The sequence below is a fragment of the Polyodon spathula genome, chromosome 13 (genome assembly GCF_017654505.1).
Source record: "Polyodon spathula isolate WHYD16114869_AA chromosome 13, ASM1765450v1, whole genome shotgun sequence".
NCBI classification, from domain to species: Eukaryota; Metazoa; Chordata; class Actinopteri; order Acipenseriformes; family Polyodontidae; genus Polyodon; species Polyodon spathula.
Genome location: NC_054546.1, coordinates 20046500 through 20068609, shown reverse-complemented (window position 1 = coordinate 20068609; position 22110 = coordinate 20046500). Strand labels below are relative to the sequence as shown.

General features: G+C 38.1%; 2 protein-coding genes and 1 non-coding gene across 5 annotated transcripts in view; 2 read left to right on the top strand and 1 right to left on the bottom strand.

Moving 5' to 3' along the window:
* The window catches only part of LOC121326080 (eukaryotic translation initiation factor 3 subunit A-like), a 45118-nt gene extending 27502 nt beyond the window's left edge, over window positions 1-17616 (top strand). Inside the window, exons 14-24 of one of the 3 annotated variants that reach the window (XM_041269236.1) lie at window positions 2025-2138; window positions 2583-2705; window positions 4511-4664; window positions 8187-8371; window positions 8601-8713; window positions 8953-9248; window positions 10364-10414; window positions 13302-13416; window positions 13891-14072; window positions 15453-15506; window positions 16973-17616. In XM_041269236.1, coding sequence (XP_041125170.1) covers window positions 2025-2138; window positions 2583-2705; window positions 4511-4664; window positions 8187-8371; window positions 8601-8713; window positions 8953-9248; window positions 10364-10414; window positions 13302-13416; window positions 13891-14072; window positions 15453-15506; window positions 16973-17268 — 1683 coding nt within the window. In that variant the 3' untranslated portion in view covers window positions 17269-17616. The remainder of the gene's footprint in view (window positions 1-2024; window positions 2139-2582; window positions 2706-4510; window positions 4665-8186; window positions 8372-8600; window positions 8714-8952; window positions 9249-10363; window positions 10415-13301; window positions 13417-13890; window positions 14073-15452; window positions 15507-16972) is intronic. The other 2 variants (XM_041269237.1, XM_041269238.1) reach the window with 2 other exon arrangements.
* LOC121326320 lies at window positions 68-198 on the top strand. The gene has a single exon (XR_005951453.1). It is a non-coding gene; the product is annotated as a small nucleolar RNA SNORA19 (small nucleolar RNA).
* A 2400-nt stretch (window positions 17617-20016) lies between the features above and the next one.
* LOC121326191 (nanos homolog 1-like) lies at window positions 20017-21892 on the bottom strand. Its single transcript, XM_041269391.1, has one exon. The coding sequence runs from the start codon at window positions 21795-21797 to the stop codon at window positions 21102-21104; it is 696 nt and encodes a 231-aa protein (XP_041125325.1). The 5' UTR covers window positions 21798-21892; the 3' UTR covers window positions 20017-21101.
* Between the last annotated feature and the right edge of the window lie 218 nt (window positions 21893-22110).

Genomic DNA, 22110 nt, shown 5'->3' with positions numbered 1-22110 from the left:
CAGATGGTTAGAACTGCTGATTTTAAAGTGAATGCAAAAAAAAGAATAGCATCATGATTCCTGCAGCACGCACATTTCATTGTCCTGCTCTCTTTCCCACTGAGAGCTGAGATATTTCTGATGTGCTACATAAAGCATGGTGGTAAATTAACAGTGTGGCTTCACAGTGCCATTGCTGCCAGTCCCCTTCAGACAGTTTCAAGCTGTTAACCACTTCAACTCTAGATGTAAAAATGAAACCCCTTCCCAGGTACCAGATTTTGAAAATAATAATGTTTATATGATAACCTTTATATAAAACACAAATTACTTTTTTTAATAATGAAAACACACTCTGCTAATAACAATAATGATCAATAAACAGTAATTATCAAATAAAAATCGAACATCAAAACGTGTGCCATTATCGACCTGCTCTGTGCCATTTATTGAAATGTTCAATACAACAGAACCCGGGGTTGCCTTCACAACCACTGCACATTTTTCCTGTCCTTTCTTTTGTTTTTGTGTTCGTAGCACACCATCATCTTTTTTGCGGTCTCTGCTTCCCTTGTGTTGGAGGGATAGTCACAAATGCCTGTGCAGGACTACTTTGCGGAGGCATTGTGATTGATCTGGCTGCCGCAGGCGCCTGTTTTATTGCCTTGTACCCAGTGCTGTGTTTGATAGTATTTGAAACTAAACAGCTTCCCGTTTGTAGCTGGCTTACCTGTAAAGTAGCTGCATGTACTTTTGTTTGTACAGTTTGTACTATTCTTGGCTTCACATCCTCCTCTTCATTGCTGAGTGATAAGTCAGCATCACTGTCGCTGGTATTGAAATCCTCCAAACCAACTTCACTCCTCTTGTTGTTCTCCACGTACGTTGCCATGTTTAGCTTTTGTTAAAAACTATATAAACTACAACTAAACAAGTAAAACTAATAAATAAAAAAATAATTTAAAACTTTCTCTATACATGCATGCATGTATGTGCCCATGCTCGGTACCACAGTGCCTGCAGTGGACGCCCTGAGTCTAACGCTTTTTTTTTTATGCATGCAACTTTAAAAAAAAACGTATTTGCCGTCAACAATGTCTGACTCAAAACGAAACCTAATCAGTGAATTCTGTGACATGATGAGGGGCTTAACTTCAGGAGATCATATTTCCTGCTAGGAGTACCACATACACTGACTACATCATTGGAAAGCCCCTATTCTGTACTTTTAAACAAGCCAGGTAGGTGTCCGAGTCATATGCACATAATCACCAGGCTGAGTGTAAAGAGTTAGTTAAATATTTGCATGAGTACAATATAACGGGCCATTTTTGTAAAACTATTATCTTGGTGAAGAGTCAGGAACGTAACCCCAATTTATAACATTGTTCCTATGGTAAAACATGCTTCGACTTACGACTATTTGACTTGAAACGCAACTTTCAGGAACCAATTGTCGTAAGTGCGAGGATTGCGTCTGTCTGTGCGTCTAATAATACACACACACACACACACACACACACTTGTAAAAGTCAAATGGCTTCCTGCAACATGTTGCCCACAGGTAGATTAGAATTGCTACATGACACGCAATTGGATACAAATGGCACCTGACCCTCGCTCTACTTTTAATGCACATTCCACAGTACTAACACTGCTTTAAAGAATGAAACCTGAAACGCTAGACTGAGAAACTGATCATAGAATAGAATGGAAAACTTGATGTACGGCATGGTACTGTAAGTTGGTTTTCATTTGACGTACATCAGTGTTGAAGTAGTTAATGGCATGAGCTGACATAGCTCAATATACTTTTAATTTCATGTCTGTTTGCTTGTTAATGACCTACCTTTCAAAGAGCAAAGTGTAATGTCAGGAAAAGCTATTTTTGTGCCAGAATTCAATAGGAACAATAATTGATTGACCATGTAAGCTGGCATGCCTGCTTCAAGTCGGCACATTTTAATAGATTGTCGTGTTGTATTATTTAATCACAATTTTTTCCCTTCCCTTTTTTTTATTTTCTGATAAAATAACCTGTGTAGATTGACTACTTTGAGAGAGCCAAACGCCTGGAAGAAATCCCTCTAATTAAGAAGGCTTATGAAGAACAGCGAGTGCAAGACATGGAGATGTGGGAGCTACAGGAGGAGGAGAGGGTAAGGACATGCCCTTGTTAAATAGAATTACAAACCCCTCTTATTGTAGTGCATGCTCAGGGACTTCACTTGAATTAACATTTCAACAGTAATAAAGTATCAACTAGTTTACAGCCTGCTTGAAGCTTTATAAACATAATGTACTTATTAATTTATGTCTCTACCTCGCTAAACTAAAACACGAGGGACCAAGGGGTTAAGTTAGCATCTGCTGTGGAAGATTATCTAAATAGACGTATGCGGCTCGAATGCATTATGCTAAAAACCACTGATCAGGAATTGTAATCTCAGATTTAGCTGTGTATTGTAATTCCTTGCAACCCTATTACTTAAAGGTTTTGTTTCTTTTGTCCGCTTTGTTTTGTGAGAAACCTGAGCACAAGAAATTTGCAACATAGATACAAACTTTTGTATATGCTTGTTTAACATTTGTTCTGTGTGCAGATAAGGAACATGCAAGTGGAGCGTGAGAAGGCTCTGGAGCACAAGCAGAGATTGTCGAGAATGATGGAAGACAAAGACAACTTTGTCTCAAAGATCACGGCTGCACGCCAGTCTGTCTATGAGGTATGTGCGTTTTTAAAAGAATGTTCTGTGATTTTTAAATAGGTACAGTACCAGTCAAAAGTTTGAGTACACCTGCTTGAAACCAGGTTTTTTATGATTATTTATGCTTAACTGTATAACTTGTCTATAAACACTTTATTTCATTATATGATACGTATACTTATATAAGCTGATACATTTTTTAATGCAATTCACTTATGATTAATTTTTAAATGAAGATGTAAATCTTGTCAATTTCAATGAAATGGTCACCCAAAGCAGGGGGATTTCAGTCTGAAGCCCAAGTCAGTTAAGTCTGAAATGTGTATAACACGGTGTTAGGACACTGGTGTAAGTATAAAAGTGTATTTGTTAGATGTTATCTGAGTTAACTAGCTTGTTAACTAATTAACCTTTTTGTCACCAATTATTGTTAACAGGTGAGGGTCCATGATTACTATAAATATAGGTAGCATAGGCACAAGTTTGTCATTCCTGAATGTAAGGGAGCAGAAAATGGCAAAATGCACGCAGTTAAGCAAAGAAAAAAGTCTATAATTACTTTAAGAAATGAAGGTCAATCTTTAAAACAAATCGCAAGAACTTTGCAAGTGTCTGTAACTGCTGTGGCCAAGACCATCAAACGATTTGAAGAAGCTGGCACTCATGAGGACCGAACAACTTCAGGCAGGCCAAGGGTGACCTCAGAATCAGAGAACAAGTTCATTCGAGTCACAAGTCTGCGAAACCGGCGAGTAACTACCCCTGAAATACAAGCGCTGCTAAATGCTACTAGAAGTACAGATGTTTCAACATCAACTGTTCAGAGGAGATTGCGTGAAGCTGGCCTAACTGGAAGAATTGCTGCAAAGAAACCATTGTTAAGAGTGCAGAATAAGAGGAAGAGACTTGCCCGTTTGAGGAGTGGAAGTCGGTCTTATGGACCGATGAGTCAAAATTTGAAATGTTTGGGTCCAACCGCCGAGTATTTTTAAGACACAGGGTGAGCGCATGAGTTCTGTATGTGTGGTTCCCACTGTCAAGCATGGAGGAGGCAGTGTCATGGTCTGGGGTTGCTTTGCTGGTGGCAGATTTGGTGATCTTTACCAAGTCCATGGCAAGCTCAACCAGCATGGCTATCATAGCATACTTCAGAGGCTTGCATTTTATCGGGATTACGGCTAGTTGGGCAGTCCTTCATTCTTCAGCAAGATAATGACCCGAAACACACCTCCAAAGTTGTGCAAGAACTATCTGGCGAAGAAGGAAAGTGAAGGACAACTCAATCTAATGACCTGGCCTGCCCAGTCTCCAGACCTCAATCCCATATAACTTGTATGGGATGAACTGGACAGAACAGTCAAAGCAAAGCTACCCATAAGTGCCCTATATCTCTGGGAATTGCTGCAGAAGAGCTGGGAAGACATGTCGCGTGATTTCTTGTTGCAACTTGTTAACCGAATGCCTCGTGTTTGTGAAGCTGTTGAGGCAAAAGGTGGCTATTTTGAGGAATCCAAGATTTGGAGACAGTTTTCTTGAACATTGCTTTGATACTACTTGTGTTTATTGTAACATGTGTTTTCATTTTCAAGTATTTGCAGAAACGTTTGACAATATTTTACATTGTAATTATGAAAAAAAACTAGTTTCCAGCAAGTGTACTCAAACTTTTGATTGGTACTGTATGCCTTTTCATAGATATACCTGAATATTTTTGCTTGAGCATATATAACATTAATATATCCTAAATAGGGATTTGCAAGATGTAAGGTTACCTGAACCGACCAGTTTTTAAATTTAAGCTAACATGAATCTCACTGTTTCAGGAAAAGCTGAAGCAGTTCCAAGAGCGTTTCATTGAAGAGAGGAAACAGCGTTTGGAGGATCGCAAGAAACAGCGCAAAGAAGACCGTCGCAACATGTACTACCGGGACAAAGAGGAGGAGGAACAGCGGCTGCATGAAGAACAACTTAAGAGAGGTTCTTTATTTTGTCAATATCCATGTCAATTTTTTTATTTTTTCAGAATTTATTCTTAGCCCTCAAAAGCATAAAAACACACTTATTATGAAAAACAGAAATAGATTATTTCAGTAGAATTTAAATGACAATTTGTTCACAGGTGTAGCATTATAACAACATAAATAACATCCTTTTTTCCCAGTTGTAGCATTATATAAGTGTGTGTATACACTACCGGTCAAAAGTTTTAGAACACCAATTTTTCCAGTTTTTTTTTTATTTACGCAGTTTAATGTCTCAATGTACTCTGAAATTAAAGCATAGAACAGATAAACAATTGGAGATAAAAAAGAAATCATGGAATCATTTTGTATAACAAAATTTAATCTAAATTTGACTCAAAGTAGCCACCTTCTGCAGATATAACAGCCAGACACACTTGTGGCATTGTTTCTACAATGGAAATCAAGTATTGTTCGGAAAGTTCTTCCCAACACTGTTGCAGAAGTTCCCACAAACGTGTTGCACTTGTAGGTTGCTTTGCTTTCACCCTTCTGTCCAGTTCATCCCAAACCAGCTTGATGGAGTTTAAGTCTGGAGACTGTGCTGGCCATTCCATGATTTGAAGCCTACCATCTTGTTCTTCTAAGGTAGTTCTGACATAGCCTGGAGTTATGTTTTGGGTCATTATCTTGCTGTAGGATGAACCCCTGACCAACTAGGCGTATACCAGAGGGTATTGCATGGCGCTGCAAAATGCTGTGGTAGCCGTTTTGGTTCAAGGTGCCACTCGCTCTGTGCAAGTTGCCAACTCTGGATCCAGCAAAAGAGCCCCAGACCATCACGCTTCCTCCTCCATGTTTGGCAGTTGGTGTTGCTCACTGAGGAACCATCCTTTCGCCTACTCGACGGCGTACAAAAACCCTGCGTGATGAACCGAAGATTTAAAATTTTGATTCATCGGTCCATAAGACGACCTTCCAGTCTTCACTAGTCCACTGGCGGTGCTTAATGGCCCAGGCAAGCCTCTCTTTCTTATTTTGCCATCTTAGCAATGGCTTTCTTACTGCCACCCGACCTGTCAAACCTGCAGCTCGAAGTCTTCTGTTCACTGTTGAAACTGAGACTTGCTTACTTTGACCAGTGTTAAGCTGTGCTTGAAGCTGTTGTCCTGTGAGCCGCCTATCACGCAAGCTGCTGACTCTCAGAAACTTGTCTTCTGATTCTGTTGTGGCTTTGGGTCTGCCAGACCTCTTTCTGTCACAGTTTCCAAGTGCCTTTTGATGGTGTAGGAAACTGTACTCACTGACACCTTGGCTTTCTTTGCAATTTCTCTAAAGGAAAGACCTACACTTTTAAGGGTTCTAGTGGTCTGTCTGTCTTCCTTTGTTAATTGCCTTTTTCTCGCCATTATGATAGCAATATACTACTTCCTGCAGTACAATACTGTCCAAATAATGCTTAAGGGGGTGTAGTAACACAGTCTGTTCCAACACTGCTTTTATACAGACAGAGGGTTTGTAAGTAATCAACAAAGGCTGGGACACCTGTAGGAATTGTTAGCATCAACTTTTAAGGCTTAATTTACTTCCATTGCTGAGGAACAGCTGTAAGTTGTTAACCCATTACTTGTTCCCTGAAAGGCCTTTTTGTATAACTCTGAAATGTACATTATTTTTCAGTTTTTGGTAACCTAAAGTTTTTTTTTTTTTTTAAACCTCTGGCAGTTTACCGCTTACCTTTTGTACCATTTCAGGTTATTCACTGGACTTGAACTGCTTAAAAAAATGGGAGTGTTCTCTCTCTCTCTCTCTCTCTCTCTCTCTCTCTCTCTCTCTCTCTCTCTCTCTCTCTATATATATATATATATATATATATATATATATATATATATATATATATATATATATAATATAATAAATTTTAAAAAAAATTACACATACGTACAGTATTCACCCCCCTACCAATTTATGCAGTTTTTCAAACACACTTTTTTATTTTTATTAAAAGCTGTAGTGGTTAAATGGAACACTTTTGAGGAGGAGGTTAAATGTCAGCAAAACTTGCAAAGAAAATGTTCAAAATGAAATTTACTGGTTGCATAAGTATTCAGCCCCTAAAGCCAGTACTTAGTAGAAGCACTGTTTTCAGGAATTACTGCTTTGAGTCTTTTTGGATAGGTCCCTACTAGCTTTGCACAGTAGGTTGGTGAAACTTTTGCCCATTCTTCACGGGTAAATTACTCCAGTTCTGATAAGTCTGGGGATCGTCTAACTGTAATCTTCAAGTCTTGCCATAAATTTGATTGGATTTAAGTCAGGACTTTGACTGGGCCATTCAAGAACATTAACCTTTTTGAAGTCCATTTATTCAGCACTTGTCAGGTCCAATTTATTTTCACACACGCTGTTTATTTTACATGCGCCATTTTAATCCCCCCCCCCGAGTAAAACAGGCTTAAGGCATTGAATCGTAAGGACACTCAGTACTGTATCTACAGTCAAGCCCCCCCCCCCCCTTGTTCACTGTATTTCACATACCTCTTTATAAACGTGCATACTGATTAAATCCTCTCCTGATCACTCACTTGTTTTATCACCAAACTCCTCTAATGCGATCCAAGTCATTATTTTATTACTATAACATCTCAAAAAGCTCTGCAAATGTCATATTCTTTGAGCGCTGGATGCAGAAGCAACTACCTCCTTTGTTATATCCGTGTTATCTCTGTAGTGGATGGGGCTACACGCCCTTTTTAAAAAAAATTTCCAGTTTCATTCAGCCATTCAAAGGTTTTCTCTGCTTTTCTGGAGAAAAAATGACTAGACCTGTGCTTTACGTCTTGTTGATGTCGAACAGGGTCCAACATTGGACTGCAAAGGGTTAAAGGCATGTTAAACTTTGCAGATATACACAAGCCCCTGCACGCTATTCTCACGGGAGTGACAACTTTGGCTTTGTATGCGCTCAGTGTGGAAATCGCGGCATAAGCAGCTGGGTGGTTAATGTTACCCAAGCCACAATAGTTTGTGTGAAATCATTCTCCATGACCTAGAATTCCACGCAAACAGGATCGTCAAAAAAAATCTGCGGTATTGCTTGTTAAATTTGATAAGATTTATGTGCATTTGATGCATTGATGTTGTTCATGGCGACTTGATTCCTGTAATGAGTGTTCTTTTTGGCAATATGTATGCTAAAATAGCATCATGCACAATGAAAATGTCAAACTAGCATTTAGGAATTGTTTTAACTACCTTAGTTGTTTCCCCAAGTGGCTCACCTGCTAAAGGGCCTCTTCTGACTGCCAAGTTACTGATCTTGGCTGGGGATTCAAAAGGGGTGGGTAGGGTAATATTGGCCTGCGAGTTGGGAAGGTAAAATTGGCTGTATCACCTCACCACAGTACAGCAGGGGTCCGATTTGTAAGGAAAAGTGTAAAATACACAGGATCTGTTGGTGCCTGCACTCCTAAAACTGCAAGTCAGTTTGTGTAGCATCGGTAATGTAATGCTGCACTCGTTGTTCGTTTCTGTGCAGAGCGTGAGGAGAGGGAGCGTATTGAGCTGGAGCAGCGTGAGGAGGAGGAGCGAGAGTACCAGGAGAAGTTGCGCAAGCTGGAGGAGCAGGAGAGGAAGCAGCGAGCACGGCAGCTCGAGATCGAGGAGAGAGAGCGCCGCAGAGAGGAGGAGAAGAGGGTACCAGAGGACAAGCCGCTTTCAAGGGTAAGCGCACAGAATAGTGATAGGGATCAAAAACAAACCACCTGCAAATTTGTTGTTTAAAAAGTTATTCCTTTTGTGTATGGGTATGCTTTGTGTTTTTGCTGTAAGTATTCATTTGAAGCCAGCTGTACAAGAAATCAGAAGAGATATATACACAATACATTCTTAGCTGAATCTTGCTGACATGCTGAATGATGTGGTTAAGTGCATGTTTGTGTCCTTTTGGTAGGATTCAAATCCACGTTGGGCTGACAAAGAGGAGGGAGGAGGTGGCGGTGGCTGGAGAAAGCGCACTGATGGCGGCGAGTCTGAGTGGAGACGTCCTGGGGTCAGCACAGACAGGTATGTGTTTGAAAGTGAGATTTGTTTTATAGATTATCATTTTAGGGTGAAAAGAGATTACATGAGACGTGCTTTTAATTTACCATCTTGAAAGTGTGTAAAACCTGTTCACTTGTTTCAAAGAATGTTAACCAAGGCCACTTTTTTATAGATTTGATAAAGCAAAACAAATTTAAAGCAGTGGTTTCTGCAGATGTGAGAAATTGGCTGTTAAGTTGTATTTAACGATTTCCCAATAGGGAAGAAGGCCGGGAAGATGAGAAACCTGCATTCCGTCGAGACGATGACCGGGAGCCGCCCTTCCGACGGGGTGGAGATGACAGGGGCCCCAGGAGAGGGTTTGACGAGGACAGGGCTCCTAGGAGAGGTGTTGATGAGGATAGGGGACCAAGGAAGGGGGCTGATGAGGACTGGGGTCCTAGAAGAGGAGGAGATGATGACAGGGGCCTAAGAAGAGGTGGAAGGGGAATGGACAACGACCAAGGACCTCGCCACATAGACGATTCCAAACCTTGGAAACCGCTGGGCAAAACAGGTATATTGTATTCAATTACCTTTTCTTTCAACAGCTGCTAGATCTGATGATCTTCACTGTAGACCCTTTTTATATAAAAAACGGTTTACCGCAGATTGATTTGGTCAGTGTTTTTTGAAGGGAGGAAAATAATTTCCCAGAATTTTCGGCCCATTTAATAAACCGTGCATGTTGCATGTGTTATTGAATTACACTGTGTAACAATTTTTTTTTTTTTTTTTGTGTTCCTGGGTAGTAAGTGTTATTTCATAATTGCTTATGTCTCAAAAGTGAGTAGTTTTTCGAGATTTACTATTATGCTGTAAATTTACAGTATAATAGTATCTCGAAAAACTACTCACTTCTAAGTCTTTTGTAGTATTTGTATTACTTTAGTATAAATACATGTTAATTTGGATTCATATGTTGTTTTTTTCTGACTTTATGTGAACGAAAAGACACACATTTGCCCGTTTTCCCATTGGAAATAGTTATATTTTGAAATATGACTGTCCTGGTCACAAAAGCAAAGTTTGTGGGGAATAATAGCCATTTTCTATACTTTTGAGGCATAAGCAATTAGGAAATAACACTTACTACCTAGGAACAAAAATTGTGTTACATAGTGTTACCTACAGTGACATGGATTTCAGAGTTCACTGCTTTTTGAAAAGGAATGTTTTTACTGTTTTTGATCAGTTGCCAGAGTACGAGTTTCATGTAACACTGTCTTGCTGGCTGTAAACTTGTAGATCTGCCAGGCAAATCTCTTCCTGAGCTGCCAAATTAAGCATTTAAATGCTGTTTACTACTGCAAAACAAACAGCCATTCTCTAAAAGTATAAGCTAAAACAGAAGATCGCAGCCATGAAAACAATTATAGTTCATATACATTATTTTTGGTACTCGCACAATTTTAAACTGCATAGTTTTTTAATGTTTCTTTTTTCTTGTGCCAGTAGGTCCCTACATTGTACTAGGAATTTGCTAGTTTCCTGTAGTTTAAATGTGAAAGCATTTCAGAAGCGCTTGTCTTTTTGGTCACAAGATAGCGATATTGACTAAATTTACATTTATAAAATGTGATTTTAATTGAAAAGACCGAAGGTTTATTGCGAGGTTTAATTTTTTCAAAGTAACTTCCAAGTGGAGTGAGGAAAGCCAGAGTGAACCAGTCGTAAAACTTGGTAAGTTTGAAGTCTTTTTATATTGCCACTTTGGATGTGATGTGATGGTATTTTGTTGTTTTATTTTGGCTGCATACATTGTATTCATACATACATGTATGTATCATATTTAATCCATGTAAACTCCAGTCAAGCCAAGTTTTGTCTTTTCTTTTCCATACACATGTGATCAGGTTTTCAGATTTGTTTATACAATTGTCACATTCAGTATCCAACTTAACTATAGTAGAATCTCAGTTAAACATCAAACTTAAACTGACCAGTCAACCAAAAGCCCCACTCAGCCATGCGTACAGTGCCAGCAGAACCCAGTTAAAAAATGCAAGGTTAAACTACTATACTGAGATACTGGGAAATGTTAATGTGTTACACTTTCAATTGAAACAGAACATCACAAATATGTTTGAAAATTTGATAGCAGCGTCATATTAAAGGCCAAAAAACCCAAGCAATTTGCAAAGGAGATGAAAGACAAATGTATCCTGACAGGTGAGGCAGATTTCAAAGCAAGTACCCCCCCCCCCATCAACATCAAAATAAAAAAAGCACTACGTTAACCCGTTATCTTATATGTTTAAATCTGTTTTTGCTTCAGTTACAATTTGAATAGTAAGTTTAAATTGAGCATTTTGCCGTCTTTGTCTGATTAGTGGTGCAAACACGTTTTATTAAATCCATTGAAAACATGTTTTGTAGAGTTAGACATTTCAAACTTATGAACAGTCTCCATTCCCAAGGTGTTTGTAACTCATAATAATTTGGACTAATGAACTGTAGTTTGTAGTACGATCCCTGATATGTTACATTTGAGTTTTTGGATTCTATCCCTTCTCCTTGAAGGACCTGCTTCCCAACTAGATTATTTACAGTAGGGTTACATTTGTGTTGTAGATCAATTTTCACATTTTTAAAAATAGATGTAGATGTAAAATGTCTTACTAAAAGTAGTTTTTTAATAACTTATTTAATGAATACATAGGTAATACTTAGGTTGTTTAACAATAATCATTAGTTAAAATATATATAAATATAAAAAAACTATCTATCTTTCAGAGATGCCAAGTGCTATGATTTTCGAGGGTAAAATACGGTGCTACGATGAAGGGTTTGATACTACAAAAAAAAATATGTATAAAAACAAAATATAACATTTTATACATACAAAATATACGTATAGTCTATAAATATACATAAAAAACATGGTTTCAGCAGGCTACCATGCTGTTTTCCTGTCTATTTATATACATATTCTTAATATATTTCACTGGTATTTTGCTTAACTTACTAAAAGTGGTGAGCTGGGTTGCTTAGCAATCGGTGTAGGGGGTCATAGAGAAACTGCCGCGCAGTTGCCTTGTACAGTGTTCAGGTTTCATCACCAGGCAGATATAAAAAATGTCCTACTCTCCTCCATCTAAAAGAAGTCTACTATGCTGCCAGAAATAGACAGGAATACACTACAGAATGGCCTTTTTATTAAAACAAGTGAAATCTCTGACTCGCATGCCTGCTGTGAATATTGCCGGACTGTCTTCTCTATGAAACACGGTGGACATCACAATTGCATCGTTCATTCATGTAGGTACAAAAAACATCAACAATTTGCTAAATCTATTGGAAATCATAAATCTATGCATGCATTTATGGCGAATACAGGTGAAGATAATGCAGTGATAAAGACAGAGATACTTTTTGCAAACTTTATTGTTGAGCACAATCTTCCAGTTGCTGTTTCGGATCATGTCGGTCCACTTTGCAAAGCAGCATTTCCGGACTCAAACATCGCCAGCAAGTACGGATCAGGCCGCACAAAAACCGCTGTCATGAACCGCTTTGTATTAATTAGAATCGGTCATTCTTGATAATACTACATAGCAATCAAGTTTTTAAATCATTATTTTCATTATTAATGATTAAAAAAAAAATTAACTTTTATGGTTGTTGACTAACCTGTGTGTGGCAGAATTTGTTGTGTTACTTATATAATTTATTAGTACATTGTGTATTTTTAAGCCTTAACCAAATTGCCAAATGTCGTATTCGAATGATTGTGTGTCCTGCTTTTTTAAAAAATTATATTTTCTATGTAGTTATTATTTATTCATTTATCCAAGTATAAAATTCCAGTCAGTTCTGACAGTATAAAAAATTGCATTTTACATGCTGTAGTGAATATGCTTCTTTTAAGAACTGTTAGCTAAATTGTAGGAAAGTACCTGATCAAGGACAAAACCTTCCACTATCTGCCATTAGCAAAGAAAGTGTAAAAGGCAGTTCCCATTCAGGTTCACAGGTGACACCTGTAATTTGATCCCTGATTGAATTTGCCTTTTTTATAAATTTAATTTGATTAAATTAGGTGATTTCATTTTAATTTCAAGGTGATCATGAAGAAGGAAAAAAATAGAAAACAATAGCACCTCGCTGCGCTCACCAGATTATTATTATTATTTTTTGTTTTTTACTGGTCAGGTGCTACTATTTTCCACTTTCAGAACTTTGTATGTGTGTGTGTATATATGTGTGTGTGTGTGTGTATGTATGTGTGTATGTGTATATATATATATATATATATATATATATATATATATATATATATATATATATATATATATATATATATATACATACATACACACACACATACACATATATGTGTGTGTGTGTGTATATATAATGTATAACAATATACACATGCACACACACATATATATATATATATAGATGCCAAGTGTCTACGGTTCAAGTGGAACCTTTTATCATCGTCAACGACATGAATAAATTAAAAAAAAAAAAAAAAAAAAAAAAAAAAAAAAAACCTAAAAAACATGTTCTATAAAATGATAAAGAATCCTGTAAGTACACTTGGGGTGTGTGTTTTGTGCAGGTGGCTGGAGAGAGAGGGAGAAAGCGCGTGAAGACAGCTGGGCTCCCCCTCGTAATATGGGGGGCTCTGAAGAGAGTGACGAGCGGGAGCCTGACAGAGAGCGCCGTCCTCCAAGGTGTGTGTTTTTGCTGTGCAGGGATCCAGTTTATCACGTTAAACAAGCAGGTTACTTTCCCACAACAAGGCATGACGCGGCTATGCGATTCCCCCCGAAGGTGCGTTCTCATGGAAGTTGGCTCGCTAATGTGATCAGTCTTCAAATCGGCTAGTTGCATTTCAAAGTACTCCTATGGCTTGAGTTACAGCCATTTTAAAACCAATTTGTTTGGGTCTATGTATAATTTGATCAGGATAATTTCTAATCCAATTCTGCTGCAGTCTGGAGTTGTTTATTTATTTAATTTTCAGCCACTGAAAGATTTAAATCTCTCTTCCGGTAAGACTCATTGATTGCCCTGTTTTACCTGTAATGCACCATGATTGAGTGTCGTTGGCAATACTTAACATTTTAAATACTAAAGTGAACAGTGCAAAACATACATTTGTGGCTTTTGTGCTGGCCTCAAGTGAAGGTTGAATGTTTCTGCAGGGAGGAGGGCAGCAGTGCCTGGAGGAGGGGAGGCACTGAAGAGTCGAGTGGCTGGAGGGACTCCCCCCGCAGTGATGCCTGGGAAGACAGGCACAGTAACAGACGTGACGACCGCCGTGATGTGAGAGACAAGCCCGATGAGCGAGACCGCAGGGGCCCACCCAGGGCAGAGCGTGACGAAGGTCAGTTCACAGGACAGAAGCTTTGCATGTTGGTGGCTTAGGCCAAATGCAGTTACGCACCACTAAGTAATTAAATGCTTGCCTCTGCCTTTTTAAGCACATTAGCTTCAGATATAAAAACGAATGTGCATGCCAGGCACCAGATTGTAAAATTGTTTAAACCCAGGAATTTCTATAAAGATCTTGGATGGAAAACGCAATGGAATGTGTGTGCCAGTCATAGTAAAATGAGATACAAATTTGATATACTTGATATACTTATAAACGTTTTGAAAATAATACCAGTAATATCATGCACAATAAATTTTAAAAAAGGTAATTTTTTTTTTTTTTTGTAAACTGAATAATGTATAGAAACACGGCTAGGATAGAAATTTCAGAAGGATAAAATGAAGTTTTTAAAAACGGGAAAACGTTCAAGATTTGTGAAATAATAATAAAAAACAAATGCACATGATTATATGTTTTTTTTACTGTGACTAAACATACATCACCTAACATCATGCCATGTGCTGTTTTTTATTTTGTCTACTTGTGAAGCAATCCATTTGTTTGGTGTAAATGCTCAGGAAGGTGAACACCTTTCAGGTTGAAGAACAAAACAAAAACCTTAAGCTTGCAGAGTGGGGGTTATTGCTCTGTTGCTGTATAGTCTAAATCGGTCAAGTAATACCAATTTAAAATAGATAATCCAGTAATACTGCAAATAAACTGTAGAGAAATTCAAGTAAATGCTATATATGGATATTTGTGCAGTGCTGTGTCTTCAATTGTTCTCAATGCACTCGGATGAAAGGGCTGGCATAGTACTTCAGGTACTTTTCACATTCCATGTCCTGGGACTGAAGTGGTTAAAGTACTACACTATTCTCCACTCCTTTTCAGTGTGAAGGATCTAGGTTTAAATCCAAATGCTTACAGTGCATCTTCTGCATATACTGTGTGTTGTAAAATATCATGCTTTTATTTGTGGCTGATTTAGCAGCATCAGTGTTTTTTGATGGTGGTGGAGGTTGCAGGAGAGCACATCGATCCCAGTGCCTTGTGGTTTGTTTAGCTTTTACCTGTGCATGGGTTTCAGGAGAGAACAAAGTCATCTTCAATTGCAGCACAGAGATTTATAGGCTGTAGTGTGCACTGAAAGAGGTTAAATAGTAAATATTGTATATTTGTTAGGGGTGACCAAGTTTTTGCTGTGTTTTCCCTTTCTGCGGGATTCCGGTCCCTTTTTTGTTTTTTTCAATTTAACATTTTAGGAAGCTGAGGTTTCAGATATGTTACAACTGTTTTATTATTATTAGTTCTGTCAGCCTCTTAATGTTAGATTAGTTTTCAGTTAAAGTGCTTGAAGTTTATTGCAAGGTTTGATTTTATTCAAAGTACCATCGAAATGGAAAGCAGATTCAGAGACCAGTGAAAACATCGAAAGACCTGGTGAGCATGAGATTTGTTACTAATATGTATATTATATATATTTCAGTGCCTATAGAAAGTCTACACCCCCTTGAACTTTTTAAATTGTTCTTTCAGTGCCTCAGTTTCATGCATTTAAATTATTTTTTTCCTATGTATCTACACACCATACTTCACACTGTTAAGGGGAAAAAAAAAAAAAAAGTTTTTGAGAAAAAAATTATATTAATTACAAAACTGAAAGACATAATTGGATAAGTGTAGTTTAGTCAGACCAGAAATTGTTTTTGCCAAATGGCTACAGAATCTCCTGAGTTTTTCTGCATACTTCAAATGGGAGTCAAGATGGGTTTTCTTGAGTAATGGCTTCCTTCTTGCCATCATACTATATAGGCCAGATTTGTGGAGTGTTTGGGATATTGTTGTCACTTGCACACTTTGACCAGTCTTGGCCATAAAAGCCTGTAGCTCTTGCAAAGTTGCCATTGGCCTCTTGGTAGCCTCTCTGATCAGTCTCCGTCTTGCTCGGTCATCCAGTTTGGAGGGACGGCCTGATCTAGGGAGGATCTTGGTGGTGCCATACACCTTCCACTTCTTAATAATCGTCATGACCATGCTCCAGGGGATATTCAAGGCCTTTTGATATTTTTTGATAACCCTCCCCTGATCTGTGCCTTTCAACAACTTTGTCCCGGAATTCTTTTGAAAGCGCCTTGGTGCTCATGTTTGAGTCTTTGCTTTGAAATGCACTACCCAGTGCACTGAATGCACTGAATTTATCCTGAAATCATGTGAATCACTACAATATAACAGGTGGAGGCTGCTTAAGTTGGTGTGTGATTTTGCAGACGATTGGTTACACCTGAGCTAATTTAGAATTGCTAGTACAAGGTGGGTGGACACTTACCCAACCAAGCTATTTCAGTTTTTATTTTTAATTCATTTTCTAGAATTTTTTTTTTCACTTGGAAGTTGTGGGGTAGGATGTGTAGATAAATGAAAAAAAAAAAAATTATTAATGCATTTTAATTCCAGGCTATAAGGCAACAAAAGGTGAATTTTGAAAGGGGTGTAGACTTTCTATAGGCACGGTATATATAATGTGTGTGTATATATAAAGTTATATTTCATCTGAGTAATCTGGAGAACTATATATAAAAAATGTAATTGTTGCAGATTACTGATGCAGTTCTCAATGTGTTTTTTTTTTTTTCCCCGCATGCACTGGATATACTGTGTCCAACTGGATGATTGGTGCAACCAATTTAGTTTCGTGTCTGGGACACTGGGAGTAGCTACAACTCGAATATCTTGGTGTAAATGAAAAAAAAAAAAAAAAAAACACACACACCTTGACTGTCCAAAATGAAATGTTGCAGTGAAGTTTCCAACTGGCTGGGTACCAGATGCTGCTGTTGTGTTTCTCCAGAAGAATCATTCCAGTCACTTAATTGGGAATACTCAATTCTCTCCATTTTGTTCCACAGTTAGCAGCTGGAGGCGTGGTGGTGAGGAGCGTAAGGAGGAGAGAGACACCCCTCGCCGAGGAGCCCCTCCTTCCAGGGAGAAGGAGCGAGAGAGACCCGCTGGGGAGAGCAGCGTCTGGAGAGCAGAGAAGGAGCGAGAGAGACCTGCTGGGGAGGGCAGTGCCTGGAGGGCTCAGAAGGAGCGAGAGAGACCTGCTGGGGAGGACAGCGCCTGGAGGGCTGACAGAGACAAAGAAGCTTCACGGCGCGCCAAAATGGAAACCGATGACGACGGCTGGACCACTGTCCGTCGTTAATACAATCGTGTCCTTTGCTGCTGCTTTTTAGTGTTGGAGTGGGCATTCAAAATAAAAACCTGTGCCACAAAGCATTCTTAAATCTTTAAAGAAATATTTGACAACTATTCGTGTTCTGGTGGTTTGCTATTGTAACATTAAAGCAAAGTAATTTCTGATAATTGATAATGCACGGTTTTTATGCAGCGAGTAATGTGAAAATATACTGGTGCAGAATGACCTGTTGCATTGTGTGGTCTGTTGCGTTTTATTGAATCACATTTCACATATCTTACTAAATGTGTATCTTACAAAAGCAGCTTAATACAACTTTGTTGGACATTTAATTAAAGGACTTCTAATGCTTAATTGAGTGTACAAGGTTACCTTCTTTTTGTTTCCTGAATTGTGTGTTAAACTGCAGAAGTGTGGTGCATAACACATTAACAGTCTGCCTAATTATTTAAACAGCACAATTGGACCTAATCTTTCTAAATTCAAGGTGGTACAAAATGTTGATTAGTAGTCAAGTCAGATATAAAGCATACTGATAACCCTGGTAGTCTTACTTGCTGCTGATGTTACATTTCATATCTGAATTTACACCAAGTGATTTTTATGGTATTCTAAGCCAATAATGCATACATAAAAAAATAAACTGCACACACAAGGTTTATAATAAATCGACATGAATATTGAAAATGGATCATTGCTATGCCAATATTTTTCTGTTGCCCATGGTGAAATTGTTCCATTTTAAATATAACATACTTTTTAAAATCTTTTAAGTGTCAAATATTTACAAAAATCAAACATTTGTGGTTTTTGAAAGATGTAGTATAAGCCCAGGTCTGGCAGTTTTGGATCTTTGTCTTTAGAGTAATGCTTACCTTTCATAAATATGTAGTAATAATGGTGTTGGCTTTAAAAAATGTAAATGAATAAACAAACTAGGTTGCATGCTTCTGGTCATGTTTAAACCAGCGCAGTCTATTCTGATGTTTCTTATAAAAAATAAATTGCACATTTCTATTGTCCTGTTTTATCAAAACTTGGATCTATATATTTAAGTATAGTAGTTCTTAAATGGTGTACTCTCTATGACCGTGATTTATTTAAATATGTTTACCAGTAAAAATACAAATTTGCAATGGTATTGAACTTTTAAAATGAAAAGCATGCAATGTTAAACTTCCCAATATGACCCACTGACAATTGTTCTCATCGTGCACACCAGTAAGGATACTAAATCATTTAAAATGTGAATTACATACACAGTAAGAACATTTTATGAAAGGCATACAATGTAAAAGTTGACATTTTCATCTGCTGGATTAGAATTACTCTGGAGATAGGCAGAAAATTGCTAGCTACAAGCCTCTATGTGGTGTAGCAGTAGTCCATTGGTTCCACCTCAAGATTTATTACTTTCCTTTTAAACTGTTTTTCAACTATAGTGCAAGTGTTCACGGTACATGGTTTTTATGTTTTTATGGGTCATGAATTTACAACATGTTTGTGAACAAAAACTAGTACCTATACTAGACTACATCCAGTCATGACTGGAATATTAATGGTACCACGTTGAACTTCAAAAAACTAAAAACTTGTCTCGTCAGTTTGTTGCCTGTTATAGAGAAAGACCAATAACCAATAGTGTTCCCCAAAGAGTGAAAAGTATATATTCCCCAAAAACCAAGCAGGCCTGGCAGCTGCGGGCATGAGCAGAGAAATGTTCTCCACAGGGGTGCTCCAAACAAAGCAGGCTTACTCGATAATGATACAAGTTGAAATTCAGGGAGGCTGTTCACTACCCTAAACTGTGGTGTTGCTTTAAAATTGGCTAAACCATTGCAATTAAGGGCTAGTGGTCCATGTCTATGAAAAAAACATGAGTTATATTTTCTTGTATATATATTGATGCAGTGTGATTATACAGTATAAATCCAGATTTCCCTTTATATATAATGTCTGTAAATGGTAGATTGTCATTGTACCTTGTTTCTTTGTTGGGGCATTATATTTATCAGTAATGAAAACTATTTGTTTGATAACTAGGTGGGTGACAAGCTTACAAGTTGTTTTTAACATTGAATTCTGCTCTATCAGCAGTAATTAAACTAGGGCAAAATATTTTTCACGACCTACAAATTGAGACAAAAAAATTGCCCCACTTGGGAGGTTTTGAATACAGTACCCCTGAAGATACCTATTGGGCCATTAAACATTATGGTTACTACTATAATCCCTTATACAGGTGTGAAACTGGAGCTAACGAACCAGCAGATGGAACTGACGAAGCATGGCTGAGATCCAATTAATTGTTTTTCTGGGGGTTAAGATTGCTTATACCTTCTTCGATAAGCTACATCACAAGTAATAGTTTTCTGTTTAATCGTTTATGAAAATGTAGTGGAGCAGTGAGATTCAATGAAGACGCTGCCAGCATTGTATAATTCATAAAGATGCTCATCCTTTCAAGCTACACTTGTGTTCTATCATTGCACTAATAAAGGTTACAGTTGTGTCCTTGGACAATGGACACAGTGTGCAAGATGTGAGGAAAGGCAAAACTGGTGTTATACAGTACAACCAGCGAGATTTTATATATATATATATATATATATATATATATATATATATGTATAAGTTAATCCAACCTTACAATTCACAACTGAGAATGTATGTATCTATGCACATTCTCCCCACATGTAATATCAGTGAATTTGCATAAAGCTCACTAAAACTATAAAGAGATAAAACAATGTAAAAATTGACAGTTTGTGGTCTTTATTAGAAGACACTACACATAGGCATAATGTCTATCGGATAGTTCCGCTGACCCTTATTAGCTCTACTTGAGGATTATGCAAATGTAGTATTAGGTCAAATCGGAGTCTGTGAAACTAGCATTATTTATTATAATTTGGTTTGTGTGCGTCTCATTATTTGGGCGCTATTGCCATTACACAAATCACATGAGCTGCATATTTTACTGCAATTCAACGTCTGCCCGACAGAGGCCAGTAATGAACTAGGAAAAACAAATACCATAAAAACAACACATCACACAGTTTAAGAAATGTACTTCACAATTTAACACAGTGTGTCTAGTTCCGCTCCATAAATTGATTAGTGGTTGTTATAGATTAGCATCTTACAGTCAAACTTACTAACACCAACAGCAAACAAAAGCACAACAATATACCAAACGTTAAAGTTGCAACGCTTGGACTTAAACTTTGAACAGTCTCGCCTTGAAAAGACATTAGTTCTAACGCATATACAATCACCAGACATGAGGTAGATTTTGGCACTTATCTAAACCTAATACTTCCAAAATACTAAAATGAAATGCAGTACATCCAACGACTTGTGGCGCTGCCTAATTTTAAATTCTGTCAAAAATATTCCCTTATTTTCCGTCTGACGTAAATAACTTAACTGAGAACTCTGGGTTTTAATCAGTCTAAATTAAAGGATATACGACTGAAAAATAAGACTATTTTTACCAGTCAGATAGTGTTTTTAGTATTGTGTCAAACAGAATTCCCACATTCATGCACGCGTAATAATAATAATAATAACAACAACAACAAAACTTTGAAAAAAATGGGTTTCTAACTACTTATTGTAAATAGATTATACTCCAACTGATTAACAAAGTGAACTACAACATAACTCTGCAACTACAGTGAACTAAAAGCCAGATTTACATGGCTGTTCCTTATTTCTAGTTTCATTCGTGTATAGAACATAATCAAAGTATAATCATTGAAGTGAGCTAATAAAAGGGAACTTGTGCTCACTTTAACAGGCAAGTCTTTAAAAAGAAAAACGAAAATAAGAAGTCTTTAGCGATTTTTTTTCCCGATGATGGTTCTAGTCGTTTTCAGTTGATTTACTGCATTTGCTTGAAGTTTGGAGAGAGGGCAGTATTTGATTGTGTGCGCATTGTCTCCACTTGCACCACAAAGCGGGCAGGTGTATCGCCGCAGCACAGGGCAAAGGATTCTCCCGTCGGGTCCCTTCAAGATATGGGTGGTATAACGGGCAACGCTTTCTTTATTATTTCTGCAGAACACGCACACTTGGAGCTCCATCTTCCCTCGGCTTTGCTTCTGGAGAGTCTGTTGGCTCTGAAGCTTGCTTTCCATTACGCGCCATGCCAGCGCTCTACCGCGGTCCAAAAACTCAGGAGAGCCGCTGAAGAGCGCAGGGCTCGACCTACAGGAGAAAGAGCTGACATCTGCAAACCTTTCCCCCAAAACAAGGTCTTCCTCGTGGCCACAGATACCAAAGCCATTCAAATCCAGGGCTTTTTCAAAATAAGACGCTTTAGAAGTCAGATTCACCTCCGCGCCCGTCCTTAACCCGGTTTTATTAGCCCCGGTCCCCGCTTTCGTGCAGGTAATCAGGGTAGACAGTCCCAAATAGTCATTCCAAGAGTTAAAGTCGTTCTCGTAGACGTCGTTGTACCTGGTGCCCTGTAAATAATCAATTTGCGGATTTTCCGGTTTGTTCTCCACTGTGTGAAAAGTTTCCATCATGTTTTCAGATGTGGAAAACAGCAATTTGTATTTGTTTCGGTACTGCGGTTGTACTATACTAGCCCCGCACACAAATTAACTCCACTATGAGCCTGCCTCTCTCTGTCTGCATTAGAAACGCAAACGGCTAGTATTATTAAAACAGCAGCATTCTTGAGCGACCCTCCCACTGAGTACGACGATTGGTGGATACCTTTTAACTAGCCTCTGTCATTGGGAGGTGTATTGGCAAAAGCGGTGTCTCTTAAAAGGTTTACGCCACAGTTTTGTTTGATTCAAGTGGCAGAGAGACGCAGGTCTTCCACTCAATGAA

Coding starts and splice junctions, on each gene's coding strand:
- LOC121326191 (XM_041269391.1), bottom strand. CDS start 21,797: ATGATGGAAACTTTTCACACAGTGGAGAACAAACCGGAAAATCCGCAA.